The 27,977-nt window shown below is 38.9% G+C and overlaps 3 protein-coding genes and 3 long non-coding RNA genes across 6 annotated transcripts; 2 read left to right on the plus strand and 4 right to left on the minus strand.

The window, feature by feature from the left end:
* Window positions 1–27,977, plus strand: LOC5506310 (probable glycosyltransferase STELLO1). Its single transcript, XM_048725817.1, has 2 exons — window positions 1–255; window positions 26,527–27,977. The coding sequence occupies exon 2, from the start codon at window positions 26,538–26,540 to the stop codon at window positions 27,480–27,482; it is 945 nt and encodes a 314-aa protein (XP_048581774.1). The 5' UTR covers window positions 1–255; window positions 26,527–26,537; the 3' UTR covers window positions 27,483–27,977.
* LOC125561408 lies at window positions 5,292–6,717 on the minus strand. The gene is made up of 2 exons (XR_007307452.1): window positions 6,550–6,717; window positions 5,292–5,373 (listed from the first exon to the last, which is right to left on the minus strand). It is a non-coding gene; the product is annotated as an uncharacterized LOC125561408 (long non-coding RNA).
* LOC125563001 (uncharacterized protein K02A2.6-like) lies at window positions 11,356–15,322 on the minus strand. Its single transcript, XM_048727516.1, has 2 exons — window positions 13,850–15,322; window positions 11,356–13,806 (listed from the first exon to the last, which is right to left on the minus strand). Exons 1-2 carry the CDS (start codon window positions 15,320–15,322, stop codon window positions 11,356–11,358), a joined length of 3,924 nt encoding a protein of 1,307 aa, XP_048583473.1.
* Window positions 16,939–18,418, plus strand: LOC125561406. Its single transcript, XM_048725822.1, has 2 exons — window positions 16,939–17,523; window positions 18,305–18,418. Exons 1-2 carry the CDS (start codon window positions 16,949–16,951, stop codon window positions 18,327–18,329), a joined length of 600 nt encoding a protein of 199 aa, XP_048581779.1. The 5' UTR covers window positions 16,939–16,948; the 3' UTR covers window positions 18,330–18,418.
* Window positions 18,921–20,288, minus strand: LOC125561407. The gene is made up of 2 exons (XR_007307451.1): window positions 20,064–20,288; window positions 18,921–19,364 (listed from the first exon to the last, which is right to left on the minus strand). It is a non-coding gene; the product is annotated as an uncharacterized LOC125561407 (long non-coding RNA).
* On the minus strand, window positions 23,275–24,122 carry LOC125561409. Its single transcript, XR_007307456.1, has 2 exons — window positions 24,060–24,122; window positions 23,275–23,532 (listed from the first exon to the last, which is right to left on the minus strand). It is a non-coding gene; the product is annotated as an uncharacterized LOC125561409 (long non-coding RNA).

The raw sequence follows: 27,977 nt of genomic DNA on the forward strand, positions 1-27,977 counted from the left end.
AGAATTTCTAAAAAAGGAAAACAAGGCCAAAAAAAACGAGTTGCAGCAATCGTATTTGATGTTCAAGATGCTGGAATGAAGCCCTACATGCATTTAGCATGCAGTGATCCTTTAACGCAAGTCAGAAATTCGTCGGGTAAAAGCAACCGGAAATAGCATGATGGTGCAAAACCGCTTTCACATACTTTTAGCCACAACCATGGCTGGCGTTGTCTTCCTTCTAGTGCTGTCTTCACGGTTCTCATTTAAGGGTAGGTAAGTTAATGGTTTTCTGTGCGCGGAAAATTTCGGAAGCATAAAAACGCAAATCCGGAAAATTAAGACAGTAATAATAGCAATTATAAGTTTATATATAGTTTTATTATAGAAGTTGCGTTAGGGGTTTGTGATGTATTGAAGGAATAAATGCTAAAGCTTTTTTACTCACCCTAGTCGATAGAGGCTTTCTTATTAAAATTGTATTGTATTTTTGTATTTTGAACGTTACTCGTAGGTAACGTTCAACACTAGAACGTATATACAGTTTTAAAACTTTGCCCGAAGAAGTCAAATGCTGTGGTATCCGTGTCACGAATAGGATTGAATAGGCTCCTGCAGCCTTATCAAATGTGAAACTCTGTCTTTGTCAATCAACCACCGTGGAGTTCGTGGAGTGAAGATCAAATTCAAGATGGCGGCACTAGTCAAGTACAATATGCAGATGGGAGAGTTTTCAAAGCGCTTCCTCGTGTATAAAAGTGCCAATTCTACCTTCTAGTCCGATAGAATGTGTAAAAAAGGAAACTCAGTAGAAATATCGCTACGAAACCATCGTGATTAACGCAAAAAAAAAACGAGCAAACGCATGATCAGAAAATAACGATTTCAAAAAGGTGAGTTTTTTTTATGCCTAAAATTTACTTTTCATAGCTTTAAAACTCAGAAAATTCAGGATTTAAATTAGTCTCCAAAAGCTTATAGGTACTTAAAGTAGCGGGGAAACTCTGTTTTGCTAGAAAATCCATCTTGACTTTGTCCACATAACTGCCGATAGAAGTAATGCAGGCCTTCAATAGAATAGATGTTGCTTTTTATTTTTACATCTCCTCGAGCTCGGACAAGATTGTTTTGTCGTGTGTGAAGTTTTAATTATTTTTACAAGCTACTACGAGTTGGAATTTAAGTATAAATATGTAGTAAATGGTAGTGTTTTTTTTTATTGTTGGGATCTTTCTATCAATACACATAAATCATCAGATAAAGCAGTCCATTAATTCTATTCTAGTAATGTTTTAACTAAACAGTTTAGTAAATATGTCTGAATAAAATGGGGGCCAAACGTGAATGTTGAATCCTATTATATATTATTTATAATTATATGATATTATCCTAGCTATACCCAAGCAGCAAGTCATGGTGACATCTGAATAATCAACAAGATATATTCCTCAAGAAAAAGCAGATACATAGACAAATACAGTATTACATTTTCCCTGTGATTCTAAATCATAAACATTCCTTTATAAAGGAAACATTTTTTTGTTGCTATCAAATTGATTTATGTGTTACTGGAAGTGTACAGCTACCAGCCAAATTGCATAAACTGCATTATAGATTATACTTTTGAATAAACCAAAAAGACTTCTCATTCTTACAGAAAAAGCAACTATAGATACAGTGGGGATATCCATTCAATAAAAACAGTAAAAGTCATGTCTCTATTTTGTATAATTTAACTTATAAAGTATAAAACATATGTATGGACAACCCCTTTATAAAACTAAGGATCCAGACCCTTTTTCGACAAATAGAAACACAAAGCTAATTCAATTGTTATTATTTGTAGTCATCATAGATTGCAGGATAAAAACAAAATACTATAGGTGCATTCTGATCCAAAAAGTAGAAAGATAGACTCAATTATGGCAAATATGTGAAAGTATACAAGACATTGTACAAAGGGTTTTCTGCTGTTTCTGTGAGCCAGTTATGCACATTTAAAACAAATATTGAAACAAATGTTTTCTTTTATTGTATACCACTCCCTTGTTTGTACAGACAAATAGTAAGTGTTGCATTTTATTGGGACGGTACTAAGCCCTACTTTTAACCCTGCATCTGATAAATTAGCACAATGGCACAATGGTCTAATGACCAAGTGCACTATATTCCCTATTCAAAAAGGTGTACCTAGTACTCTGTTGAGTATACTTATAAATGACAGACAGGGTGGGTGTTAGTTGACAAATTCTCTTAGCCTTTCTTTATCCTCTGGTTCAAAAAGTCTGGTACTAACAGCAGGATGGCACTAAGAAAGGACTCGAGGTATAATGACCACCCTATATAATGTAATATCAGAGTTTCACTTGCACATTCCCTGGATGCCGCTGAAATATCTAATGAAACTGGGGTTAGTTTGCGGAAGCATGATCATGATCACTGTAAACATGTTTTGATCAACTATTAAATTTGTTTAAAAAATAATAAAGATAAATCTTGACAAATTGACTTTCTGTCAAAGTAGAAGTCAACTGGGTTCAACATCCCGTGACCTGCCCACTACACCAAATTTTCTTCCTGCTCATGTCAATTTTTTTTGGATTTTTGGTTAATTCTTGAACATGTACAACAGGATAAAGGCACACTTTGCATTTTTGTTTTACAACTTGCAGCAACAAGAAAGTATAAATAATGTTTCACTAGAATAAGTTTTACTGAACTGTCCTCTTACACTACAGCAAAGTGACTTATAAATAATAAAATATATATGTGATGTATGGCTTGACTTACCTGTTGTTTGCTGCTTATGTTTAGTTCTAATGTCTGTAGTAATCTAATAACTTAATGATTACGTCATATTAATCACATGATCACAAATATTGTAATTAGCATATAGCACATGTATGATCAGGATCTACAATAAACACGTACCGTCTTCACTCATGGCTTTCTGATGGTAGAACCACGATAAGGTCACAACATTTGGCGACGAGGAATAGGAATTATCAGCAAAGCAGAAAAGTAGAAGAATGACAAATGACACGGCAGATACGAGTTCGGGCGCAAGTAGCGGCGAACAACATCACCGTAGTAAACCGACGACTCATATCAAACCCTTCCACATCAACACCGACACCAATGACACGGCAATGCGATGGGATAAGTGGAAGAAGGACATCGAAAGACAGTTTCGCTTCTTTGGAATGACAGAACCAGAAACAAAAAAAGACGGCCTGATAATCTACGGCGGCCCGCAGATCGCCGACCTTTAAGACTCACTCCCTGAGCTAAATGATCCGGGGACAATGCCTACACACGACTTATAAGGAAGCTGGATAAGAACTTTCTCCCAAGGAAGAACAAAGACTACGCCACATTCCAGTTCGGAAATCTTATCCAAGCCGACAAAGAGGGCATGGCGTAGTATTACACAAGGATCCGCGAAGTAGCGCAGAAATGCGAATTCACAGATGAGAACGAGGCGATTCGAAATCATTTAATCAAGACTATGAGAAGCGCTCAACTACGACTCAAGACTATAAGAAAGAACTTAACTCTTACACAAATACTAGACGAAGCAGCGATAGATGAAGAATCAAGCTCGCAAGCGGCAGCCATCGAAAGGAAGCTTAAGGAGGAGTCGGAATCTCAAAGGGTGAAACAAATCACAAAGCGACACGCGCGACCAACACCACAAAGAATGCGACCGATGCGGAGCGAAACACAGCACAGGCAATTGCAGAGCCTATGGAGCAGAATGCCACAAATGCGGGAAAAGAAACCACTACGCTCGAATGTGTAGGAGCAGCGCAAAAACGAAAGATGAAACAACCTCAGAACGGCAAGACCAACGCGGGAAACATCATTCAAGGAACTTCGGAAGTTGAAACAAAGGAAAAGGACGCCGACAGATTCGACACGTGGAGTGCAACCGGAAGTGCAGCTAATGAAAACAATGCTGAAACTCGAAACGCTGACGGAGGACCTTCCCGTAATCGGTGAAATCAACGCTGCCAGGTATCAACAAACACACATCACACCGAGCCAGCTAAAATGACAAGCTTACCAGAAAGACCATGGGAAACGATGGAGGCGGACTTCTGTGGACCTTTTACAAACAACGAGTATGCACTAGTGCTCACAGACTAGTATTCAAGATATTCGGAAGTAGAGTTTCTCACAACAGCACTTATCAACCCTACACACGGTGTACCAAAAGTCGTACAAACCGACAACGGACCACCGTTCAATTCCACAGAATTCACAGAGTTTGCAGCTGAAGAAGAATTCAGACATAAGAAAATCACACCAAGACACCCGAAAGCCCAAGGCCAAGTTGAAAGCTTTAACAAGCTTAATATATAGATTTAGGCACTGCCTTAGAGCGGAGCCAGCATGGCTTTTTTTCAGCATAAACTTGTGTAACTAAACTATACTTGATAGACAACTGATACAGCAAATTTAGCAAAATAAATTTATGCTTTGATTAACAGGGAAGGCTTTCAGGTGTGAAGGGAGGTCATATTTTATTCTCTTCAAAATTAAAAACAATAAACAAATACATATCAAATTCCTATACATAAATAAGTATATCAACAAATCACACTATCATAGTGGATTTGAGGTAAAAGTACTCATTCCCTGCCTGTACTGTCCCAATTCCTTTTACTTCTTTAAATTACTTTACTTAACTTGCAAAGATAGGGCTTTAACATTTTCTTCCTCTTGTGTAAGTTTTAAAGTAAGCAATTCAAATATTGGAAATATATCTTTATTAACCTTCTCTTTTGTGCTTTAGAATGTAACTTTGCTAAGGGTGGATTAAAAGCACTCCAACATATTTGAAAAAAGTCTGAGTACATTATTTTATTATACAGTTAAGAACCACATATAAGAAACTAGAATGAACCCTGTTAACCTAAAATTATCAAATTAGAATTCTTTTTATAAGCATCTATTTAGCCTATAATTTGAAATAGGAAAATTGATTTCTAAATAGTTTTAAATGTGATCTTAAGGGATCATATAGGATACCTGTTTTTGTTTTTTATAATTAACATACTACCTCAATTACTTTACCATGATCCATTGTAATAGCAAGAGACTATTTATGAACCTAAATAGCCTAAATGTCACTAACCACACATTATACAAGAACCTGTCAGGCTAACTTGGAAAAAAAACTAGGTTTTTTACTTTTATAACTCTGGTTCATTTTTTTAGAACAATTTTTCCATTAAAATATTATCTTACTTTTTGTTGCTTTATATGTGTTTATTTTTGGTGACTTACAATAAATACCAATGCCTTATATGTACATCCTGCCCTGGGTCATGCCTCTTAGCCAGCAGCTTGTGTCTCAGCTTGATTTCAGAATCTCTGGCTGAGATTAACCTGAAGAAGTTTGGAGAAAAGCATTAAAGAAAAAACTAGTAATTTCCTCACGATACAAATATTATACCACAAAAACCTAATTCATAAAACCTAAAACTAAAAAAAAGGATACAAATATTATACCACAAAAACCTAATTTAAAAAACCTAAAACTAAAAATAGTCCCAACTAAAATTTTCTAAAATGATACCCATTCCAGAAAATGAACATATGAACTTTGTTGTCTCATAAAGCTCTATGATCTGATGAGCCAGAGGATTGAAAGAGCTTTTATAGGAGAAGCTGCAGAGGGAAAAAAACATTGCTTTTGAGCAAATTGCTCCTCTACAAAAAAGTTGTCTTGGCTTTCTATGAAACCTGAATTTTACTGTTGGACCACAGTATATTGTGACATGAGAAAAAAAAAGTTTTTTAAGGTTTGTAAGAAAACATTGAGGTACCCAGGGTTATTTAAAATATTGTAGGTGGTATAAAAACAAGGCATATTTTTAGGTAATAATAGATCCTCAAGGTCCTTATATGTTTTTTAAAATCAAAACAGAATTCCAGAATAGTCGATTTAAATTTCAAGTGTTTATCAAATATATGTTGTTTTTCACAAATTGCTAATACTTAGGGTTTTAGGAGACCAGCTCTCAATTTCTTGGAGGTTTTAGGAAACCAGTTCTCTATTTCTTTCTCCAAAGAAAGCTGGAGTTTACCCAAGTAATTCATTTAAGCCTTGCTCATCTTTGTGAGAATTTGACCAATCATTCATTGATTGGTTTTATTTCTAGTATATCATAGCTGTCAACCCAACTTGGACAGAAATCGTGTGAAATGTGATGAAATACAGCAAAAATGTAAAAAAAAAAACAATACAGAGTATACAGAGATACATGAACATTCTCACAAAAATTAGGTTTATAATGAGGTCCAAAATCTTGTGGCAGAGTTGACAGTTCTGGTAACTTATATTCAATTCATTCATGAATAGTAGTTATAATTTTACTATGATAGATGGTGATTGGCAGATTTAGATATCACATTTGATAAATACAGCCTAGAATATTTATTCCCTGAGGTAAGTACTTAAAGTAAATTAAATTCAACAATGAAAAAGGTGTTCAAAGTTTGGAAAACAAAACAACTCCGAAAGATCGTTCCGCTAAGTACTTTAATACAATACGCTATTACCCACGTCTGCCAGTGCAAGAACAAATACATAGGAGCACTTGTCGGAGAAGGTGTCCATAAAATTAGCTTGTTTTATCTTGTGGCTTACTCTGACATTTCAGGTGACCTTGACTCGAGCACAAGACTTGACTTTTCAAAACTTTCAACCATGCTTTTAAACAGTCTTTTGCACATAATTATACAAGTTCATATCCGTAGTTAGCATTCCCACGAATGATTGTTTTCAAGCACTTCTTTTTTGACAATTCTTGGCTTTTTGGTATAAAATGGCCTAAGCCCCGCCCCCATTTTCCAAATGGAGAGAAATTCCAATATGGCGGTAATTACCGTACGAGCCCAGTAAAAAAAATGCCCCCAAATCTAATGATTTGATATTAAACGAATAAATTATTTCCCAAATGAAAGAAAATATATGTTTGATTTGTACTTCGAGCCTTTCTTGGCAGCGAGAAATGCATATTTGTCTTAGAATCCGTACATTTACTGCGCGATTTCAAACCTCCCGCCTTTCCCTTCGACGCTTACCTTCCCGACCCTCCTAGGGAAGGATTTGGTGAGCTTGGGCCCGCAATGACCACAGTTATTGCTTAGCAGTCTATCCTAAGGGATTATGCGTGCAATGGGGTACAAACAGAGCTAAATTTCGCCATTCTTAGCGTGTTTAGAAAACATGTTTCGTTGAGCGATTTTGCCCCATTTCTTCCCACTTTTCTTGGCCCGTAGCATTCGTATTTCAATTTGACATTCGGCGAAATAATGAAGAGCATTGTACTCTGGAAAGAAGCACCTAAAATGGGGAAAAGAGGAAAGGAAGACAGGAAGAAAAGACAGTGCAGAAAATAATCTGTGTTTTTGTAAGTTCTGTACTGAAATAGCACACAACAAAGTAGGACATTAGAACTAAACATAAGCAGCAAACATCAGGTATAAAGTCAAGTTACATCATATATATATTTTATTATTTTGTAAGTCACTTTACAGCTGTAGTATAAGTGGACACTTCAGTAAAACGTATTCTAGTGAAACAATTATTTCTACTTGTTGCTGCAACAGGTGTAAAACAAAAATGCAAAGTGTGCCTATGTTTAAGAATTTACCAAAAATTCAAGTGTTTTGACATTTTCCTGAGCAGGAAGAAAATTTGGTGTAGTGGGCAGGTCAGGGGATGTTGAACCCCAGTTGACTTCTACTTTGACAGAAAGTCAATTTGTCAAGATTTATCTTTATTATCTTTTTAGCGGAGCCAGCGCGGCCGAGCTCCATAGGTATAGAAATATGGTATAGCTATGCGACTTGGTTTTGAGGTCATCGTGGAGGTATCCTGTGGTGTCACAATCCATCCATCCATCCAGTCAATCGTGCAACTCCCAGGCCCCCTCGGTCTTACGTTTTTACGTAATTTTATTTTTTTACCGCCATCAAAGTTCGTATGTTCACAGCAAAAAAGGCAGATTGAAAATAGTATTTAATGAGAAAATATGCGGATTCAAATAGGCTGAAATCTTTGAGGAACCGTTTTGTCTGAAGTACGAGCCGATAGTAAAATCTACCCGAGTGTTCGTGAATCCCGTCCGTTGCAGCAGCAAAAAGAGGACTACTTAGAGGCTCTACACAACCATTCTAATAACATTCCCTCACGTCTATATCTATGGATATCTATAAGGAGATCCTGAGAAGAAAGGGCCTTCGATTTATGTATGTTTTCAGCTATAAAAATAATTCACTTGTGTCGACGAGTTTCTTGCCAGCAGAAAGTCGACAAGTTCACATTTAACAACAAAAAGCGAACTCAACCACACAAGCGACAAACAGAAAGCGACGAAAAACACTGCCAAGGTGAGTTTTGAACGACGGTTTGTATTGGTAATATCACAGTTATTTTTCTTTTATTGTTGTGCTTTTATAATGCTCGTTTATTCGTGTGTTTTTTTCCAAAACCAATCGCTCAAGCTAAAACACCGTACCAGTTTGACGTCAAGATGTCATATCAAAGTCATCTATCCCGGTTTTGATTGGCTTAAATACCATCTACTTGAATTCCGATCGGCTTATAATTTTGGAGTGCACTTCAACTCGTCCAACCCGGCAGCCTTACCAATGTCTAAACGAGAGAGGCTATTAAGGACAAAGTCTTCTGAAATCGGAGGAATTGAAAAGTAGGAACCAGGTTGATGTTTAGAATTAATAAAATTAGTTAGGACAGACCAGTCCGGAAATTCAGGGACAGCATCAATAGAAACTTGAGAAGATATATTGGAAAAATGTTCATTGAAAGAATTAGCTATATCAAAAGTGTCTTCGTATAAAGTGTCATTAACAGTTAAGCGATTAGGGAGATTGACATGTTTTGATGGAGAGATGTTACGTATTATTTTCCAAAGATTTTTGGGATTTTCAAGGTTCTTAATTGCATCATTATAGAAGGTCTTTTTAGCTTTTCTTATTAATTGAACAACATGATTTCGCGCACGGCGATATTTACTCCAGGAGGTGTTGTTTTCAGCGAAGTAGCAATGCGGTGGAGGCAGTTGCGCGCTTTAATTGCAGCACTTATTTCGGGATTGAACCAATCAGATTTAAGATGGTGCTTTATGAGATGTTCTTAAATAGGCGCGTGCACAGTAAAAATGTCATTAAATAGTTTATACCATTGATCAAGAGCATCATTTACATCATCGTATATATCAAGTGTGCTCCAAGGAACAATTGACAAGTCATGCATAAATGATTCAGTAGAGAAGTTTTTACGAGATCGAAAACGTAAAACCTTATGACCAGTCGGCCTAGAATAACCTGCTCTGAGTTTCCAAGCGACAAAAATAGGGAGGTGATCACTCGCAGTATTAGAAACAGTGTCTGCCTCGATAACAAAATCAGAGCTCGAAACAAAAATGTGGTCCAGTAAGGAGTTGGAAATCGGTCTGGTTGATTTGGTTATAAGCTGTTGATAACCAAGCGAATCAAAGATAAATAAATACTGCTTGGTTGGCGCAGGAAGAGGCTTTTCGAGGAGATCAAAATTAAGATCCCCTAGCACCACAACCTATTGGCTTATTGCTGAGCTAGCATGTGAAAATATTTTGTCCAAAAGAGCTATGTATGCAGAGGTAGAAGAAAAAACAATAATAAAACAAACAAATTACGGGCTAGATCGGGGGAATAAGAGCTCAAGCCAAATGGCTTCAATACCTTCAAATTCAAGATCCACACGCCTTTTGAAGGAAATATGGCTGGGTATGGAAACTAGCAGCCCGCCACCAGAGTTGTATGTGCGATCAGCTCTAACCAGCGAGTAACCATCAACAGCCAACTCGGTATCCGTCCATGATTCGTCCAAAAACGTCTCACTGAGGCCGAGGATGAGATTAGATCTCCCGTTTTTGCGATTTGATGAAGAACGAAGAAGTAACCGAATCTCATCAAGCTTATTTGAGATGTGGCAAACATTGTGATGGCAAAACACAATACCTTTAGATGGAAAATGGAGAACTCGGTAATATGGTGTGATCCCGTAGAAAACAGAATGGGCGAAGTGGTAGTTAGGGAAAATGATCTGTTTAAGTCAAGATTTGAAAACAGGGAGCAAACTATGAAGAAAAAAATTGAAAAAAATCGGAGAGCCAAAGAAAACACAACTACCCGTTATGCCGCACGCTGACCACGTGCTAACGCTGACCACGCTGAACTACAGTATGGCATCTAAATCTTTGGAATGCTGCTATATCATTCATATATTCGTCACAAGGTCAAAACTTGTTAGAATGGTGTTTTGATAAAAAATATACATAGTGGAACTTCTATAAAGGGAAATAAGAATTGACCTTTAGACTCTTGAAAAAACATTATCGTTAATGTGACACCTTGAACTTTGACAGCCTTTTTCACACCAAGTTTTAGTATTTTGTTAACTTTCATACTGCATATTTAATATTATTGAATGAGTGCTTGCTTGATCCATTTGGAGGGGCCAATACAATTGATAATTACATGGTAGTAAAATTTGACATATTTTGAATCTCATTAAAAAATATTAGAGACACCAAGATCCCCTCTAAAACTACCCCTATCAGTCAACACAAAAAGGTGTTAAATGCTGGCTCCGCTTTTAGGCAGTGCCTTAATCTATATATTACCAAATTTAATTGTTGATCGATACATGTTTACCATGGCTTTGGCAACTGACCCCAGTTTCATAAGATATTTTAGCGGCATCCAGGGAATGTGCAAGTGAAACTCTGTTATTACATTATAGCGGAGGCCGCGCGCGGAGCCCCATAGGTTTTTGTGGCCAATGACGTCATTGTGTGGTCAATGACGTCACAAGCTGCCATCTATCCAGCCATGACAGCGGTCATATCGCGACGCATGCGTAAGAGCAAAGTCCAAGCGTGGCTAATTTGCATTGATAAACACGGCTTTGACAAGCTTTATGTATCGAGCTGAAAATACAATGAAACGTTTTTGGAGCAGCTAAGAACAGCGCTAAACAGCTAAGGCTCAAAATTTCACAGTTAGTTCTTGTTGATATTTTCCATCCATTTGTAAGAAGAGGATAATAAGAAGTTTTGTAGACGTTTATTCAACGGTGAAACGAGCCATGAGTCTTGCACAATCTACGAGGGTCCAGGGTCCTGTTCTGAGCACGTGCTCTGTCACGCAACTTGTCACATCTTCCCTCTTTTTAACAGTAACGCTAACGGTTGGTTAAAACAACATTATAATAATCAAAGGGTAAAAATCGAAATTTTACAACTAAAATCATACGATGGATTATTACTAATGTTCAGTGTCCTAACAGTTTCAATGTTATTTTGGCACATAGTCTTTGAGCCATGCAGGAGGCTTCACCTCCCGCCGAGGCCTTGTTATAGCCTGTGAAGAATCTGGTGGCAGGGCAACCTGGCTGGGTTGCTGCTGAGCATCATCGGGTTCTGGTGATTCCAGAACATCAGGTACTTGGCTGTTTTTTTCTCCAGTGCTGATCAACTGTCGGCGGTTTCGTCGGTAGGTGGTACCTTCAGTCTCGACGTTGTAGCTCCTAGGTCCGGCTTGACCTAAACACGTACCAGGCGTCCACGTGTCTTGTCCTGGTAGCTTCATGCGCACAGTTTCGCCGACAGCGATGGGCTCCAGGGGCTTGCTGTGCTTATCGTAATAAAACTTCTGGCGTTGCTTGGTACCTATCAACTTCCTGGTGTCCTCTTCAGTGTTGTAGCTAGGCTGTAGTAGGGAACCAGCCACAGGGAGAAGTGTTTTGCATCGACGTCCGAAAAGGCGCTGGGCCGGGCTAGTTCCGATTCCAGCAGTCGGAGTATTCCGCCAGTCGAGAAGTGCTTGGAATTCTGACCCCCCGGATGTCTTGCATTTTTTAAACAGCCTCTTTACTGTCTGTACAGCATTTTCCGCTTTCCCATTTGCTTGGGCATATCTTGGGGATGACGTCTTGTGTTCGAACATCCAGGTCTTGGCAAATACACTAAACTCCGCTGATGCGAACTGCGGTCCATTGTCGGTTATAAGGGTGTCTGGGATGCCAAACCTGGCAAATATTGCCTTCAGCTCCTTTATTATTGCTCGTGACGTCACTGTGTTAAGCCGGGCCACTTCTATGTAGTTGCTGAAGTAGTCACTGACCACTAACAGTGTTCGGTTGTCGAGCTCACAGAGGTCAGCTGAGACCTTTCCCCAAGATCGAGCGACAAACTCATGTTGGAGAATTGGCTCCTTTCGTTGGCCACTGCGATGAGTCAAACATACTTCGCATTTTGTGATGTACTCCTTCAACTCGACAGTCATCCGCGGCCAGAAAAACGTGTCTCTTGCTCGTCTTATGCAGCCTTCTATACCGATGTGGGATGAGTGTGTCTTTTCCATAAGCTCCTTCCTCAGGGCTCTAGGAACCACCAACTGTTGGCCTTTAAAGATGAGTTCTTCTTGGACAGTTAGCTCGTCTCGAATATCAAAGTAAGGATGCACGCACTCCGGCAGGTCTGTTTTGCTCTCTGGCCAACCTCTCTTTATAACCTCTCGAAGGTTTTGTTGCACCGCATCATCTACTGCTGCATTTTTGAGTTGCTGCCAAGTCTCTTCTCTCACTGGCATCCATGATCGATGGTCAATCTCCTCCAGCTCCCTGGTAAACTCCCAGGCGTTGACTTCGGGTAGGTAAGCTCTGCTTAGGGTGTCAGCCAAGTAAAGATCTTTGCCTTTCTTGTACTTCACATTGAGACTGTAACTCTGCAGACTCAGCAGCATTCGTTGTAGGCGTTTCGGAGCAGTCGCCAGAGGTTTGATGAAGATTGGTTCCAAAGGCTTGTGATCAGTCTCGATGTTGACGACTTCGCGGCCGTAGACGTACGTATGGAAACGGTCACACGCAAAGACAATCGCGAGCAGCTCCTTCTCAATCTGTGCATAACGCGTCTCAGCGGGCGTGAGTGCACGTGATGCGTAGGCTACTGGTTGGCCATTCTGTAGTAATGCGGCACCCAATCCGCTCTGCGACGCATCGCACTGAAGTGTAATCTCCTCGTCTAGGTTGTAGTAACGCAATACTGGAGTGACTGTAACGGCATCCTTTAGCTTTTCAAACGCAAACTGTTGCGCATCATCCCAGATGAACTGCACGTCGCTCTGTGTGAGATCCCTCAGCGGCTTTGTGATGTCTGACAGCTGGGGCAGGAACTTTGCAAGGTATTGGGCTAGGCCTAACAGACGCTGTACCCCAAGCTTGTCGGTCGGTGAGGGCATGTCCACAATTGCTCGCACTTTAGCAGGGTCGACTTTAAGTCCCTTGTCAGTTGCTATGTGGCCAATGAAGAGTAACTCTGATTTCCTAAGTCTCATCTTGTCGGGATTCAGGTGTATGTCCCGTTGATCACAACGGTTTAGGAATGCCAGGAGGTTCCTGTCGTGATCCGCCGTTGCCTCCTCGTAGCTCTCGCCATAGCCCACTACCAGGAAATCATCAGCAACAACTTCGGTTCCAGTCAGACCTTCGGCAAATTCATGCATCTTTCTTTGAAACACTTCTGGTGCTGAGGAGATCCCGAAAGGCATTCTCTTCCATCGGTATCGGCCAAACGGTGTATGGAAAGTTGTTAGATAGGTCGACTCTTCCTCTAGCTGGACGTGCCAGAAACCGTTGCGGACATCCAACAACGTGAACACCTTGGCACCGTGTAATCGTGTTGCAACCTCTTCTAGGGGGTAGGGGATAGTTTTCCCTCTGGATGGCTTTGTTGAGATCCTTTGGGTCTAGGCATATTCGCAGTTTTCCATCTTTCTTGGGAACTACTACCATAGAGCTGATCCACGAGGTGGGTGTGGTCACCGGTGCTATTATCTCTTTGTCCACTAGATCATTCAAGGTTTTCTTGAGCTGGGGTCTTAGGGCTACTGCAACTCTACGTGGTGCGTGTTGTACTGGTTGAGCGTTTGTGTCTAGTCTGATGGTGTATTCTCCATCAAGTTTGCCAACCCCGTCACTGAACACTGCTGGGAACTTAGCCAATATTTCTTCTCTTGTTAGTGCAGCTCCTGGTTTGGGGTCAACGGTGAACACTGTCGCTCCATCTGTCTGCGGTTTGTGAAACTGGTCGTTGTCATTGTACTGTATAATGTTCATGCCAAGGCATGCCTTACGCCCCAGAATCGGGCGGATTTCATGGCTGTCAACAAGGCGACAATCCAGCTGGCACGATACATGGTTTCTCCACACTCTAATGGTGACATGCCCGACGACTTTGATCTTTGATCCCCCATACGCCACTAAGGACGTTTGCACGGGTTTCACTTTTACTAGCTTGTGGTCGTTACACGCCTGCTTGTATATGTGCACTGGCAACACATTGCATTGTGCACCAGTATCAGGTTGGAAACGGATGAAACTTCCAGACTCTGATTGAAATGTGACCAGCTGCGAATCATCCAACCAGACGGCCAATACTTCCTCCGTTTGATATGTCTCCTCAGGATACATATCTGTTTCTTCGACTTCGGTAGCCTTGACTTCCTGTTTGCATCTATTGGCAAAGTGATTTTTCGCTCCGCACTTCCGGCAGTCCTTTCCTTGTGCGGGACACGATTCCTGATTTGCCATATGTTGGTATCCACAGTTGTCACATTGTTTGCCTTGACCTCGTTGCTTTCGCCGATAATTTTTGATGTTGGGTTTCTTCGACTCGAATTTACTCACGGCATTGACGTCTGTCTCAGATGTATCTTTGACTATTTTCATCTGAGCAAGCATACTCTCAGCCGCTCGGCAAATTTCATCTGTTTTCGCTAGTGTTAATTTGGACTCGCGTAACAACCTTTCTCTGACCTTCGTGTCATGTATTCCAAATAACAACCGATCTCGAAGTATTTCGTCTGGCGTAATCGTATCAAACTCGCAGGACTCGGCCAATTTTCTCAGCGCTGTTCTATAGTGCTCGTAGGACTCTCCAGGCTCTTGCATTCGCTGGTTGAAACGGAATCTTTCGACCGGCACGTTCTTTCTTGGTTGACAGTACTCGGCGAATTTCTTTATGACAGGCTCTATCTTGTCTGTCTCTCCTTCGGTCAGGGTAAATGTCGAGTAGACTTCTCTCGCCTCTTCACCGATAACTGTTAGCAACGTAGCTACTTGTACGGCTTCAGCTTTCTCGTTCAACCCAGTCGCCAACGAGTAGTTTTTCCAAGCGAGCACAAATCGCTTCCATTTGTCAGCAGCATTGCTATTGTGTATCTCCAGCGGCGCCGGCGGCGGTAAGACATATCCTGAGGCCATAGTTAACCGCTGCTACCATGTAGGAAGAGGATAATAAGAAGTTTTGTAGACGTTTATTCAACGGTGAAACGAGCCATGAGTCTTGCACAATCTACGAGGGTCCAGGGTCCTGTTCTGAGCACGTGCTCTGTCACGCAACTTGTCACACCATTTCGAGTTTATAGTTCCGCAATTCTGTTTATATTTTGCACGGCGGCGTGATGAAGTTTGCGAATGTTTGTCTTGCCGTCCTTGTTTTGACTGTATGTGTTTGTCTCCGTGGTTCATTTGGTGGAAAGTGTGAGAAAAGTGGAAAAACGAGGTCAACAGAAGACAAATGTATTGGCATGCCGTGTTATGCTGATAGTCGATTGGCAAGGGCGGCTGGCATCCGGGAGGGGTCTCTACTATGCCTCGCACATCGGAACAAAGCGACCAAAGAAGATAATAGATGCTCGTTTCCCCTTTCTTCGCCGTCTCAAACACTTCCTCGCTCAGGGACCTTCCAAGTAGGCTTTACGACGCAGTAGACGCCCTTGGAAAAGAGAACATTCCAAAATATCGTTCTGGAACTAAGTGGTGCTCGGCATGTAAAAGAAATGGAGAAGCAACCCTAAAAGAAAAAGTCCCCGAAAAATACGTCCCCCCAGCAACAAGACAAGTAAGCTTAAATTATTCTAAACCATTTATTATGAATGAAAATAATGAAGATTTTAAAAATATTTTTTGAATTTAATCATACATTTTTTTTAGTATTAGGAAACATTAAAGTATACATTGTATTACTTTTACAAATATAATCCCAATATACCTAACACGCAATGGTAATATTCAATTATAATATGAAATACCCTTTTTTAATGTGACTTCTTTAAAATGAACCAAACCCTTGTTTGATTCACACAATCCTTTTCTGCCTTTCCAAAATAAAGACTCTTTCCAAGCCACTTATATATCATATCTATCTAAAAAACATATGCTATAGGCCTGTGGTATCACATAAAAATCCACTTGACATGTACTAGACTATATGCTTTACTTATCCTACCTACTTGAACAACTACTTTGATCCTTTTTCTGCTATTGTCTGTAGATCACAGAAGACCTCTCAATTTAATAAGGACGTTGGTGCATTTCTTCACCACCATGGAGCATCAAGGTCTGCAATCAACACTGGACCAGTGCTAGGTGAGTGCAAGTAACATAATTAAAAATGACATCTAGTGTATCCCTTTGAACAATCTAAATCCACAAGATATTGAAACTGTGGTGGGTGACATGGAATTGGAAGACCTGTGTTCAAAAATCCTGCTTTTTTTCAGGATACAGTGTGGCACCAAGGACACTTGACAGGCAAAAAAAAAAACACAAAAAAGGAACTACCCAAATCAGCTGCAGGAACATCTAAAATATGCAGTTGATGGAAGCTTATTTTTGTCACAACTGACTTTGATTTTAATGTTATATACAGACCTAACCATGATACAGCATATACATGCACTGCACAATGTCTGAGGAAGGGATTTAGAAAATTCTAGAGTGGTGGGAATGGGGGTGTATTTCTACTAATAAACATGTCAAAGTATAGTCAATTTCCAAGTTTAAATATTTTTCATTTTTTTTATCTTGTAGGAGAAGGGCTTCATAATGCTGCTTATAGATGACTTTCGCAATATTCACACTGTGCGACTGCCAGGGAGTGATATGAAACTATCAGTGGCTACCCATATGACCTCTTCACTGTTAGATATCCACCCTTCTATCAAAGCCCCAAAGATGCCTAAAAGTATTGATGCTGTTCATTGTTCTCCATCTGTTTCAATGAATGGAATCATGCAAAAATGTGTTGGGGGGATCTCAGTTGGAAATCTCCTAACCATTGCTGAAAAGATGAAGGAGTGGCAAACTTCCTTCTTTAGCTCAGTTCCAGGTTATAGAAAGCTAAATGGAGAGTCAGTGCAGAGTCAACTCCATGAATTTCGTGTTTACCATGACTTAGCACATGATGAACTATGCAAGCTAAACAGTTGTCGACTAGTCGCTGAATTCGAACATCCATTAAAGTCCATGGAAAACTATAAGTTTGCACTTGACCACACAATTAGCAGTGCTGGACAACCATTATTAAACTACACCAAGGAATATGCACTTCCCTGCCCTGGAGATTGGCCTACCTGGTTTTACTTCAAGAAACTTGTTGCTCAGCAAAGTAACAGATATGCATCATTAATTCCTGAGCAAGGACCCTTTCATGTCAGTTTGAATGCAGTAGAGGACATTATAACAACTTATCACTTCTTTTTTTCAAGGATATATACAGATGTATTTGGAGGTATCCTGCCAGTGAAACCAAAGCCATTCAGATCAAATCTGGTCTTGATTGGCACTCTCCTTGGCTGGCTATTGATCCGAGATAAAGTTCTTGGAAAATTTAAACTGTGCAAAGACGTGGAATTTGCATGCATACTCAATATCCTTGATGAAGTTCTCCCTCTAGTTTTTTTTTTTCAATATGGAGTTCTTTTCCGTTCTGGTGACCTAGAACATTATGAGTCAATCATGTTCAGATTCCTGATCCTATTCATCATCTGGAATGACAGGTCAACCCTGTCAATGTTAAACGATTTATGCCACCAACAAAATTTTTTCCCCGAATACTACAACTTTAAAAAGAAATGGCTTGCAATCATCACCGAGAAAAAAGTGGAGATTTGGCACTCCCTGTTACGTTTCCATATACGTGATTACTACAAAGCCAACCAGATTAGAGATACAGCAATTGGTCTTACAACTTCAAAAACTGCAAAATCATTCTTTGCAAATTTTATTTGACCATATCTAAGAGGAACAAATTCAGAAAGAAATTTAAAATTGATTGCTGGGAGGTCAGCTGAGACACTGCTGAAGCTATTTGTTAGCATTGCACAGAATCTAGGACAATCAAGAAAACTTCCTCAAGAAACAACCAGGCAGGGGACTCCAAAAGGAAAGCCTCAGTTTTATATCAAGACATTTGATACCACAGTAGAGAACAAGGCCTTACCTCTTTCCTACAAATTTAGTAATGAATATCCTGAAAGCCTCCCAAATCCAAATAAACCCTATGATTACAAGACATGTCAGATACAAGATGATGATGAAGTTGTTAGACTCCCATGCTTCCATGCCGACCATAAATCTTGTTTAGTTCAATCTGGTAACAAGTGTTCCCACTGCTTCAAGCAACTCAGTGATCATCTTTCAAAACTAGCAACTGCTTTCAATACTACTCTCATAACTCCCACAAACTCCTCTCCATCCAGGAATACTGCTGAACTTAATGCAAATGACAATGATGATGAAATTCCTGTAGTAAGCACAAAGGATCCTGACTTTTCTGACTCAGAACAATGGGCAAACTAGGTTGACAGCATCTTAGAAGGAATAGCTGTCCCCCAACCTTCTCAGAAACCACAATCTTCAACACCCAACCAAACTTCTGCATCAACAAGACAACAAAGTCACTCAAACCAGCAGCATGCAGCAATTAATATAACATTCAAAATTACAACATTGAATGTGTCTGGTTGTAAAATTTGAGAACAGTATCTCCCAATCTACCCTAAATGGGCGAAACGGATCAAATGCCTGCACTTTTATTGCTATTATTTTAGCCAAAACAGTCATTTCTAATTTAGGAACACTTGCATTTCCAATTGCCCAGTTGTCACCAGTTTGGGGAGTGATTATGTGTAATTGCATTTCTCATGGAAATAGAGTTCACCAACAAGTCACAGGAGGCCGGGCTATTAATTTCAGTGTTCAAGATGCTGCTGTGCATCTATCTTCAATTGGCACAATCACGGTAGAAGACTCCTTTGATGTAGACTTTGTGTGTCAGAATCCACAAGTCCCACAGTCATCACTTAGGTTCTACCTCCAGCGTCTAGTGAGAGAACCCAATATCGCTGCAATCGTAATAATCAATGGCTTATCTGTATGTTTCCTTGGAAGAGGGAATGAAGTGCTTCTCCTTGATAGCCATTTGCATGGAACTTTTGGTGCCCTTGTTGGTAAAGCTGCACTGCAAGATATTGAGCAATATTTAACTATATGTAAGCAGTGCTTAAGTCCTAATGTAATTATGTGTAATGTTACTTTTATAAGTTTTGTTTAGAATTACAGTACTTTATTTGCTATTGCTGTCAGCAACATGCTAGTAAACACCCGACGTTTTGAAGTTTTTGACAAGTTTCTATCAGGTTTTAGACAGTCTGTTACACAAGTTGAGTAAATTTCATATTGTAAAGGATGTCAAAAACACAACAGAATCTTGTCAACTTAGATGAGTGTTCATGGTAGCACATGACTAAATTAATATTAGAATGAATTTTGAGTACTTTACAGCGATGAGAATTTGTATGAATAACAGCAGGCGATATTTGACTGATATGAAATATTGGACTTCATTCGGGATAATTCAGAGCTGCATTTACAAATTTACGCACATAACCGTGACGTAGCCCCTTTGAGTAAAATATTAGGAAAGTACTTCTAAGGCGATGTTAGAAAGAAAAATTCGAGACAGGATTAAGAATTAATTGGGCCTCATTATTTTGTGTTATGAAAGTTACAGGTTTCATACAAGCTATCTGCTAATGAATAAGTCTCACATCCATAAAATTAGAGAAAAAGGGAAGGATAAAATAAAACAGATAAGTAAGCGCGAGGCGGAACAAGGGAAGTGATTTAAAAAAAAAACAGGAAATTGAGTTGTGCTTACCTCCGCTTCGTTTCGCATCCCTTATAAAAGTCGCTGAAGCATAGATCGGTAAAATAAATGATCAGGGGCGAAAGGAACCTTTTCTCTTTCTTTAGATTATAAACATTACTCAATGGCAAGAAATTAAAGTGCACTTTTCTCCCATTTTCCTCTCTTGTTTATGCTTCCATGTGGTAGAACGTCCGCCATCTTGGTTTTCAATCTTGAGCATGCGCAATGTTTGACCGCTGTGTTGTGTTCATCCAGCCAGCCAGCCGCGATCTGCCTCGGCACAGGCCTCCAGAGCGCGCAAAACAATATGGCGGATGAGTATTTCTGCCCCTCTCAAAACCACACGAAAACTGACTGCAGAAAAGCAAGAATTGTCAAAAAAGAGGGCTTGAAAACAATCATTCGTGGGAATGCTAACCACGGATATGAACTTGTCTAATTATGTGCAAAAGACTGTGTAAAAGCGTGGTTGAAAGTTTTGAAGAGTCAAGTCTTGTGCTCGAGTCAAGGTCAGCTGAAATGTTAGAGTAAGCCATAAGATAAAAAAACAAGCCAATTTTATAGACACCTCCGACAAGTGCTCCTATGTATTTGTTCTTGCACTGGCAGACGTAGGTAAGTTTGCGTATTGTATTAAAGTACTTAGCTGAACGATCTTTCGGAGTTGTTTTCTTTTCAAACTTTGAACACCTTTTTCATTGTTGAATTTAATTTATACTTTAGTACTTAACCCAGGGAATAAATATTCTAGGTTGTATTTATCAAATTCGATCTCTAAATCTGCCATTCACCATCTATCATAGGAAAACTACTTTTCATGAATGAATTAAATATAAGTTACCAGAGCTGTCAACTCTGTCAAAAGATTTTGGACCTTATAATAAACTTAATTTTTGTGAGAATGTTCATACATTCTCTGTATTCATCCGCATTGGCACTCTTGTCTTGTTTTGTTTTTTTCTTTCTTTTTTCACATATTTGCTCTATTTCATCCGATTTCACAAGATTTCTGTCCAAGTTGGGTTGACAGCTATGATATACTAGAAATAAAACCAAAAGTTATTTTTAATTCATTTCAATGAATGATTGGTCGAATTCTCACAAAGATGAGCAAGGCTTAAATGAATTACTTGGGTAAACTCCATCTTTCTTTGGAGAAAGAAATAGAAAACTGGTTTCCTAAAACCTTAAACCAATTGAAAGCTGGTCTCCTAAAACCCTAAGTATTAGCAATTTGTGAAAAACAACATATATTTGATAAACACTTGAAATTTAAATCGACTATTCTGGAATTCTGTTTTGATTTTTTTTTAAAAACGGTGCACATACATATTAGGACCTTGAGGATCTGTTATTACCTAAAAAAATATGCCTTGTTTTTATACCACCTACAATATATTCAATAACCCTGGGTACCTCAATGTTTTCTTACAAACCTTAAAAAACTTTTTTTTTCTCATGTCACAATATAATGTGGTCCAAAAGTAAAATTCAGGTTTCATAGAAAGCCAAGACGGCTCTTTTGTTGAGGAGCAATTTGCTCAAAAGCAATGGTTTTTCCCTCTGCAGCTTCTCCTATAAAAGCTTTTTCAACCTCTGGCTCATCAGATCATAGAGCTTTATGAGACAGCAAAGTTCATATGTTCATTTTCTTTTATGGGTATCATTTTAGAAAATTTTAGTTGGGACTTTTTCTAGTTTTAGGTTTTTTAAATTAGGTTTTTGTGGAAAAATATTTGTATCGTAAGGAAATTACCAGTTTTTTCTTAGATGTTTTTCTCCAAACTACTTTAGGTTAATCTCAGCCAGAGATTCTGAAATCAAGCTGAGGCACAAGCTGCTGGCTAAGAGGCATGACCCAGGGCAGGATGTACATATAAGGCATTGTTATTTAATGTAGGTCACCAAAAATAAACATATAAAGTAACAAAAAGTAAGATAATATTTTAATGGAAAAATTGTTCTAAAAATGAACCAGAGTTATAAAAGTAAAACCCTAGTTTTTTTCCAAGTTAGCCTGACAGGTTCTTGCATAATGTGTGGTTAGTGACATTTAGGCTATTTAGGTTCATAAATAGTCTCTTGCTATTACAATGACTCACTGAGGTAGTAAGTTAGTCACAAAAAACAAAAACAGGTCTCTTATATGATCCCTTAAGATCATATTTAAAATTATTTAGAAATCAATTTTCCTATTTCTACCTATTTCAAATTATAGGCTAAATAAATGCTTTTAAAAAGGATTCTAATTAGATAATTTTAGGTTAACAGGTTCATTCTAGGTTTTTATATGTGGTTCTTAACAGTATAATAAAATAATGTACTCAGAATTTTTTAAAATATGTTGGAGTGCTTTCCACTTCATATGTTTTACATATGGTGCCGTTTTTGTGGGTGGTGGAACATGATGCATAATGAAAGTGCAGGGAAGGGGGGTTCTACACAAGTTTATGCTGAAAAAAGTCATGCTGGCTCCGCTTTTAGGCAGTGCCTAAATCTATATATTCTAGGGTGGTCATTACCTTGGGTCCTTTCTCTGGTGCCATCCTGCTGTTAGTACCAGACTTCTTGATCCAGAAGATAAAGAAAGGCTAAGGGAATTTTTCAACTTACCCTCACCCTGTTTGTCATTTATAAGTATACTCAACAGACTAATTTATCAGATGCAGGGTTAATGGAAGGGCTTAGTTACGTCCCAATAAAATGCAACACTTACTATTTGTCTGTACAAAACAAAGAAGTGGTATACAATAAAATAAATCATTTGATTCGATATTTGTTTTAATAGTGCATAGCTGGCTCACAGAAACAGCAGAACCCTTTGTACAATGTCTCAGCTCGTAAACTTACACATATATGTACACCAAACAACTGAAGGGCTACTAAAGAAATGACTGATATCCATCTAAGTGAGTTGGATCCATAATTGAGTCTATCTTTCTACTTTTTGGATCAGAATGCACCTGTATATTATTTTGTTTTTATTTTGCAATCTATGATGACTACAAATAATAACAATAGAATTAGCTTTGTGTTTCTTTTTGTTGAAAAAGGGTCTGGATCCTAAGTTTTTGACAGGGGTTGCCCAAACATATGTTTTATACTTTAAGTTAAACTATACAAAATAGACATGACTTTTACTGTTTTGATTCAATGGATACCCTCCCCTGTATCTATACTTGCTTTTACTGTAAGAATGAGAAGTCTTGAACTGAATGGATAAAAGACAAGGCATTTTGGTTTATTCAAAAGTATAATCTATAATGCAGTTTATAAAATATGACTGGTAGCTGTACACTTCCAGTAACACATAAATCAATTTGATAGCAACAAAAAATGTTTCCTTTATAAAGGAATGTTTATGATTTAGAATCACAGGGAAAATGTAATACTGTATTTGTCTATGTATCTGCTTTTTCTTGAGGAATATATCTTGTTGATTATTCAGATGTCACCATGACTTGCTTCTTGGGTATAGCTAGGATGAAATCATATAATTAATTAGAAATTATATATAATAGATTCAACATTCAAGTGTGGCCCCCAATCAATTCAGAAAGATTAACTCAACTATTTTGTTAACATTACTAGATTACAAATAATGGAATGCTTTCTCTGATGATTTATGTGTATTGATAAAAAGATCTCAACAATAAAAAACGCTACCATTTACTACATTTTTATACTTAAATTCCAACTTATAGTAGCTTGTAAATAGAATTAAAACTTCACACACCACAAAACAATTTATGTCCGGGCTAGAGGCGATGTAAAAATAAAAACAAACAACAGTAAAGCAAGATTTGATTTACAAGCAATATCTTTCCTATAGAAGGCCTGCATTACTTCTATCGGCAGTTATGTGGAAAAAGTCAAGATGCATTTTCTAGCAAAACAGAGTTTTCCCGCTACTTTAAGTACCTATAAGCTTTTGATGACTTATTTAAATCCTGTTTTTTGAGTTTTAAAGATATGAAAAGTACATTCTAGGCATAAAAAACTCACCTTTTTTCGAGGTTTGCAATCGTTGTTTTCTGGTCATGCGTTTGCTCGTTTTTTGCGTAAATCAAGATGGTTTCGTAGCTTTATTTCTACTGAAATTCCTTTTTTACACATTCTATCGGACTGGAAGGTAGAATTGGCATTTTTATACATCAGGAAGCGCTTTGAAACCTCTCCCCTCTGCATTTTGTACTTGGCTCGGGCCGCCATCTTGAATTTGATCCTCACCCCACGGCGGTTGATTGACAAATGAGCCGATGCTTCCCTGGGAAGCGGCCTTTTATACCGCGCCTTCGTGTTTAAGTCAGATTAGTTTTAGACGCCGTATTATCCATGCGCCGTATAGAATGCATAAGTTATTGTAATGATTGCAAATGTAGCTAAACCGGCAGAAAACGGCTATAAGACGGCTTTGGTTTTAAACGCCTAATTATTAGATCCCAGCCGTAGCAAATATTCATTTGAATTATGAAGTCACGAGAAGTATTATTCTGCGGTTTTAAATAGACTTTTAGCTAAAACCTTTCGCCTGTACGCTTTACAACATCGTATTGAACATTGTATTTATCATAAGTCAAATGGCGACGTACCAGAAATCAACGTCTCGATAAACTAGCAATTTTATTTTCAAGCACACAGAACACTAATTTCGTTTTTGTCAATTTGCATGCCTGCTTTTCTACTCGATAAAGCTCAATACTACATGTAGCCATCAATGTGGTTAGGGTTTGGACTAGGACACACTATATTGGTGGCTACATGAAGTTTCAACCCGTGAAACGAGCCATGTACAGCTGTCATTGTGATAGCGACGGCACTAATCGCTAGCCCGCTAGAACTGAATTATTTACCTACGCCTAATTTAACACATTGACCCCTCAACCGGCCTGTACCGGCTTTGAGAAGTACCCACAACCCAAAAAATTCATAAATGCAAACTAAACACAACAAGATGAAGATACTCAGGCATCAGTCTAAGGGATAAATGGTCTTGAAGATATGCATCCAACCAAGGTGTAGCAACCACTCTTAAGCCAAATAATAGCACATGTTCTTTGACAAATTCCAAATCGAACAACGAAAGAAAAGCAGAATCACCCCTCTCAATAAAACGCTCAAAATACCACACAAGGGAGAGAGATCAGCAAACACAGCTCAAGACACAAATAGATACCTTTATTCTGATCGTCCAGGTTCATTTCCATGGCCTCAAAACACAATGTTCACTCCTTGAAGGCTTGTAAAACCACGAAGTAGGCTTTACGGATTGCAAAGCATTCTGGGAGATCCAGGGGAAATTCACAAGGGGAGGGCCAGTCAACACTCCTCTCCCCAAAGTCAGATGTTTTTTTTATAACTCTTTTCACCCCGAAGCCAACAAATCTATCCCAGGTCATTCAGACCCAGAATAGCAGTGTAAACAATTTTGGAATCAATTTGGTTTCAGAAAAGAAAGCATTTAGGAGAGCGTGGTGATTCATTAGAAAATGATGTTCTCATCCAGGCAAAGCCAAACAAGAAAAAATCATCATGAATCCACCTTTGCTTGCAAATATCCATAAGCAAAACACTCAATTATGCCCCAATAGACTTCATGATGTCCTGAGACACTCTCCTAATATGCTCATAGCTTTATTTTTGATAAAAAATACAAGCAACCATCAACTTGTGCTCGCTTCAGCACAACGATGAGAGATTAAAAGTGGGGACCGCAAAGCACTGTTGGAAAGCTAGGATACCGCTGACTAGTTGCAGCTGTGTTTGACTTTGACGGGCTTTATAAAACTCAGAATAGGAGGGGAGGTATCTGTTTTCAGTCTGTTTTTTGTAAATTCAGCTAAAAAGTAGCCAGGGGTCAATGGGTTAATACGGCATCTAAAACCACCGCTATATTTACGTCGACTTAAATTCGAATTTTATACGGCGCGACGGTAATGCGACCTTCAAACTAGGCCCAAAGGTATTTTTTACATCATCAATTTTTCATGTTATTATTAATCATAATGCATTTTCTTGTTTCTTTTAAAGGGCCCGCAGTAAATGGCTATGCTGTTGCGCTATGCTGTTGTACTTGTGGCGAAGTCAATAAAATAGTTTTTTTTTTCGGGGATACAAACAAATTACGCTGAACGAATTAAATTGTCATACCCTATTACACAAACTATCTGCTCAATAATTTGTTGCCTATATACGTCACATAGTACAAGTAACTTAATTTATATAATTTAGTTAGTTATTTTATCCTTAGGGCAGCGCCCTGCGCGTGGGACTCGTTACCAGGACTTTTTAGCCTACTGTTACGTTTTGCAACTTATTCCTTTTTGCATGTCTTTGTTTTGTTTTGTTTCTGTATTTGTTTTCATCCTTTTTTAAGTAATTTCAGACCAGAACAGGGACAAGCGGACAAACAGACAGACACGTAAATATATTTTATTGTATTGCTTAATATTCTCTCTTTGTTCCTTCTTAGGAAATCCCCAAATGGATCCGAAACTGGTTAAAGCATCGAATGTAAAGAACAACTCATTAATTCATCGATTCTTGAGCAAAAACTCATGTCATTCCTATTTGGAAAACGTCGCGCTAATCATTATTTACCACTACCCTTATTATGATAGTTTCCCGCTTCTTCGGTCATTTTACGAAAATGGCTTCCGGAAAATTATCGCGTGTGGTCCAAAAGCGGACGAAACGATCAGAGTACTGCAGGTCAGTCACGAGAGAGGCTTCTGGGGTTACGAGTGCATTGGGAAGGCAGCCCGATTACATCCGGGCTACGAGGGATACTTACAAATTCACGACGACTCTCTCTTCCTTTGGTGGAATGTCCTCGGCGTAGACAAAGACAAGATGTGGAAGTTTGACCAATTGAAATTCACAAATGCAATACTAGGAGGTCCTATTCCCCAAGGTTGGGGGTGGAAAAAGGATGATATTCTTAACAGAACAGCCGTTGCTTTCAGTGAGCTACGCAAGTCTTCCTTTTTGTGGATCAACCAGAGCTTCTCAATCTTTTACAAAAACACTGGAGGCATTGACTCGATACCAACTTCTCTATCAGATGCATGGTATGTACCTGGACGCCTGTCAAAACAACTTGGATACTTATCTTCTGTTTTCTTCAAACATAAAATTCACTTGGAAGCTGCCGTGCCAACAATGATATGTCTTCTGGACTATCTGCCGAATGTCCTCACTCCAGAAGGGATTTACTTGTCCAAAAAAACCGGTTACACTCCTGACAGAGATAGCGCGCTTACATTCTGGAAGGAATTTCGTAAGAATATCACATTTTTACACCCGTTCAAGCTTCATGGTGATCCCACTGGACTAAACAGGAATATACTTGCTGAGCTAATTATCCCATACGCCCAGATGCTTTGCTATAAGAATGAACAGGCAGGAAGGGTTCAAGAATATCGGTAAAAGATTAGGAAAAATACGGCATCATTCGCGCCGAGTACCAAAGCACACTATTTGCTAGTAAAAAAAAAATCATTTAGGCTAAGGCTTAAATTTGGAGCATTTTAAGGCTGAAATTGTTCTTAAGGCTGTAAGTTTCAGTGTATACACAAATAATACCGAGTGAATTAATGGTAGATAAGGGTTGTTAATAAGATCTTTTGATAGTGCTTCATACAACCCTTCGGTTAGCCTTGGCTTGACCTCAACAACGTCATCGTACACGTCACACGCCTTGTTGACATGGCAACGTCTCGTTTTGCATTTCACGGTTGTCGTAGATATTGGAGGAGCCCCTCCTCTCGGCAATCAGGTTTTTGAGATGACGACTGCTGCCTGGCGGTTTTGCGAGAGCTCTGTCGTACACAGGATTAGCTATACAAAACAAAACACCGATAAATTGATTGAAGCCTCGATCAAACCGAGATTAGAGTTGATAAGAATAGATAAGAGTTCCAA

Source organism: Nematostella vectensis, chromosome 1 (genome assembly GCF_932526225.1).
Source record: "Nematostella vectensis chromosome 1, jaNemVect1.1, whole genome shotgun sequence".
In the NCBI taxonomy this organism is placed as follows: domain Eukaryota; kingdom Metazoa; phylum Cnidaria; class Anthozoa; order Actiniaria; family Edwardsiidae; genus Nematostella; species Nematostella vectensis.

What these genes read in the sequence shown, in the direction of transcription:
- LOC125563001 (XM_048727516.1), bottom strand. Translation starts at nt 15,322, where the DNA reads ATGGCCTCAGGATATGTCTTACCGCCGCCGGCGCCGCTGGAGATACAC. An exon ending in CCTCGTGGATCAGCTCTATG is followed by an intron (nt 13,807 to 13,849) that starts GTAGTAGTTCCC and finishes GAATATGCCTAG; the next exon opens with ACCCAAAGGATCTCAACAAA.
- LOC125561406 (XM_048725822.1), top strand. Translation starts at nt 16,949, where the DNA reads ATGCTGCTTATAGATGACTTTCGCAATATTCACACTGTGCGACTGCCA. An exon ending in CAGCAAAGTAACAGATATGC is followed by an intron (nt 17,524 to 18,304) that starts ATCATTAATTCC and finishes CCTCAGTTTTAT; the next exon opens with ATCAAGACATTTGATACCAC.
- LOC5506310 (XM_048725817.1), top strand. Translation starts at nt 26,538, where the DNA reads ATGGATCCGAAACTGGTTAAAGCATCGAATGTAAAGAACAACTCATTA.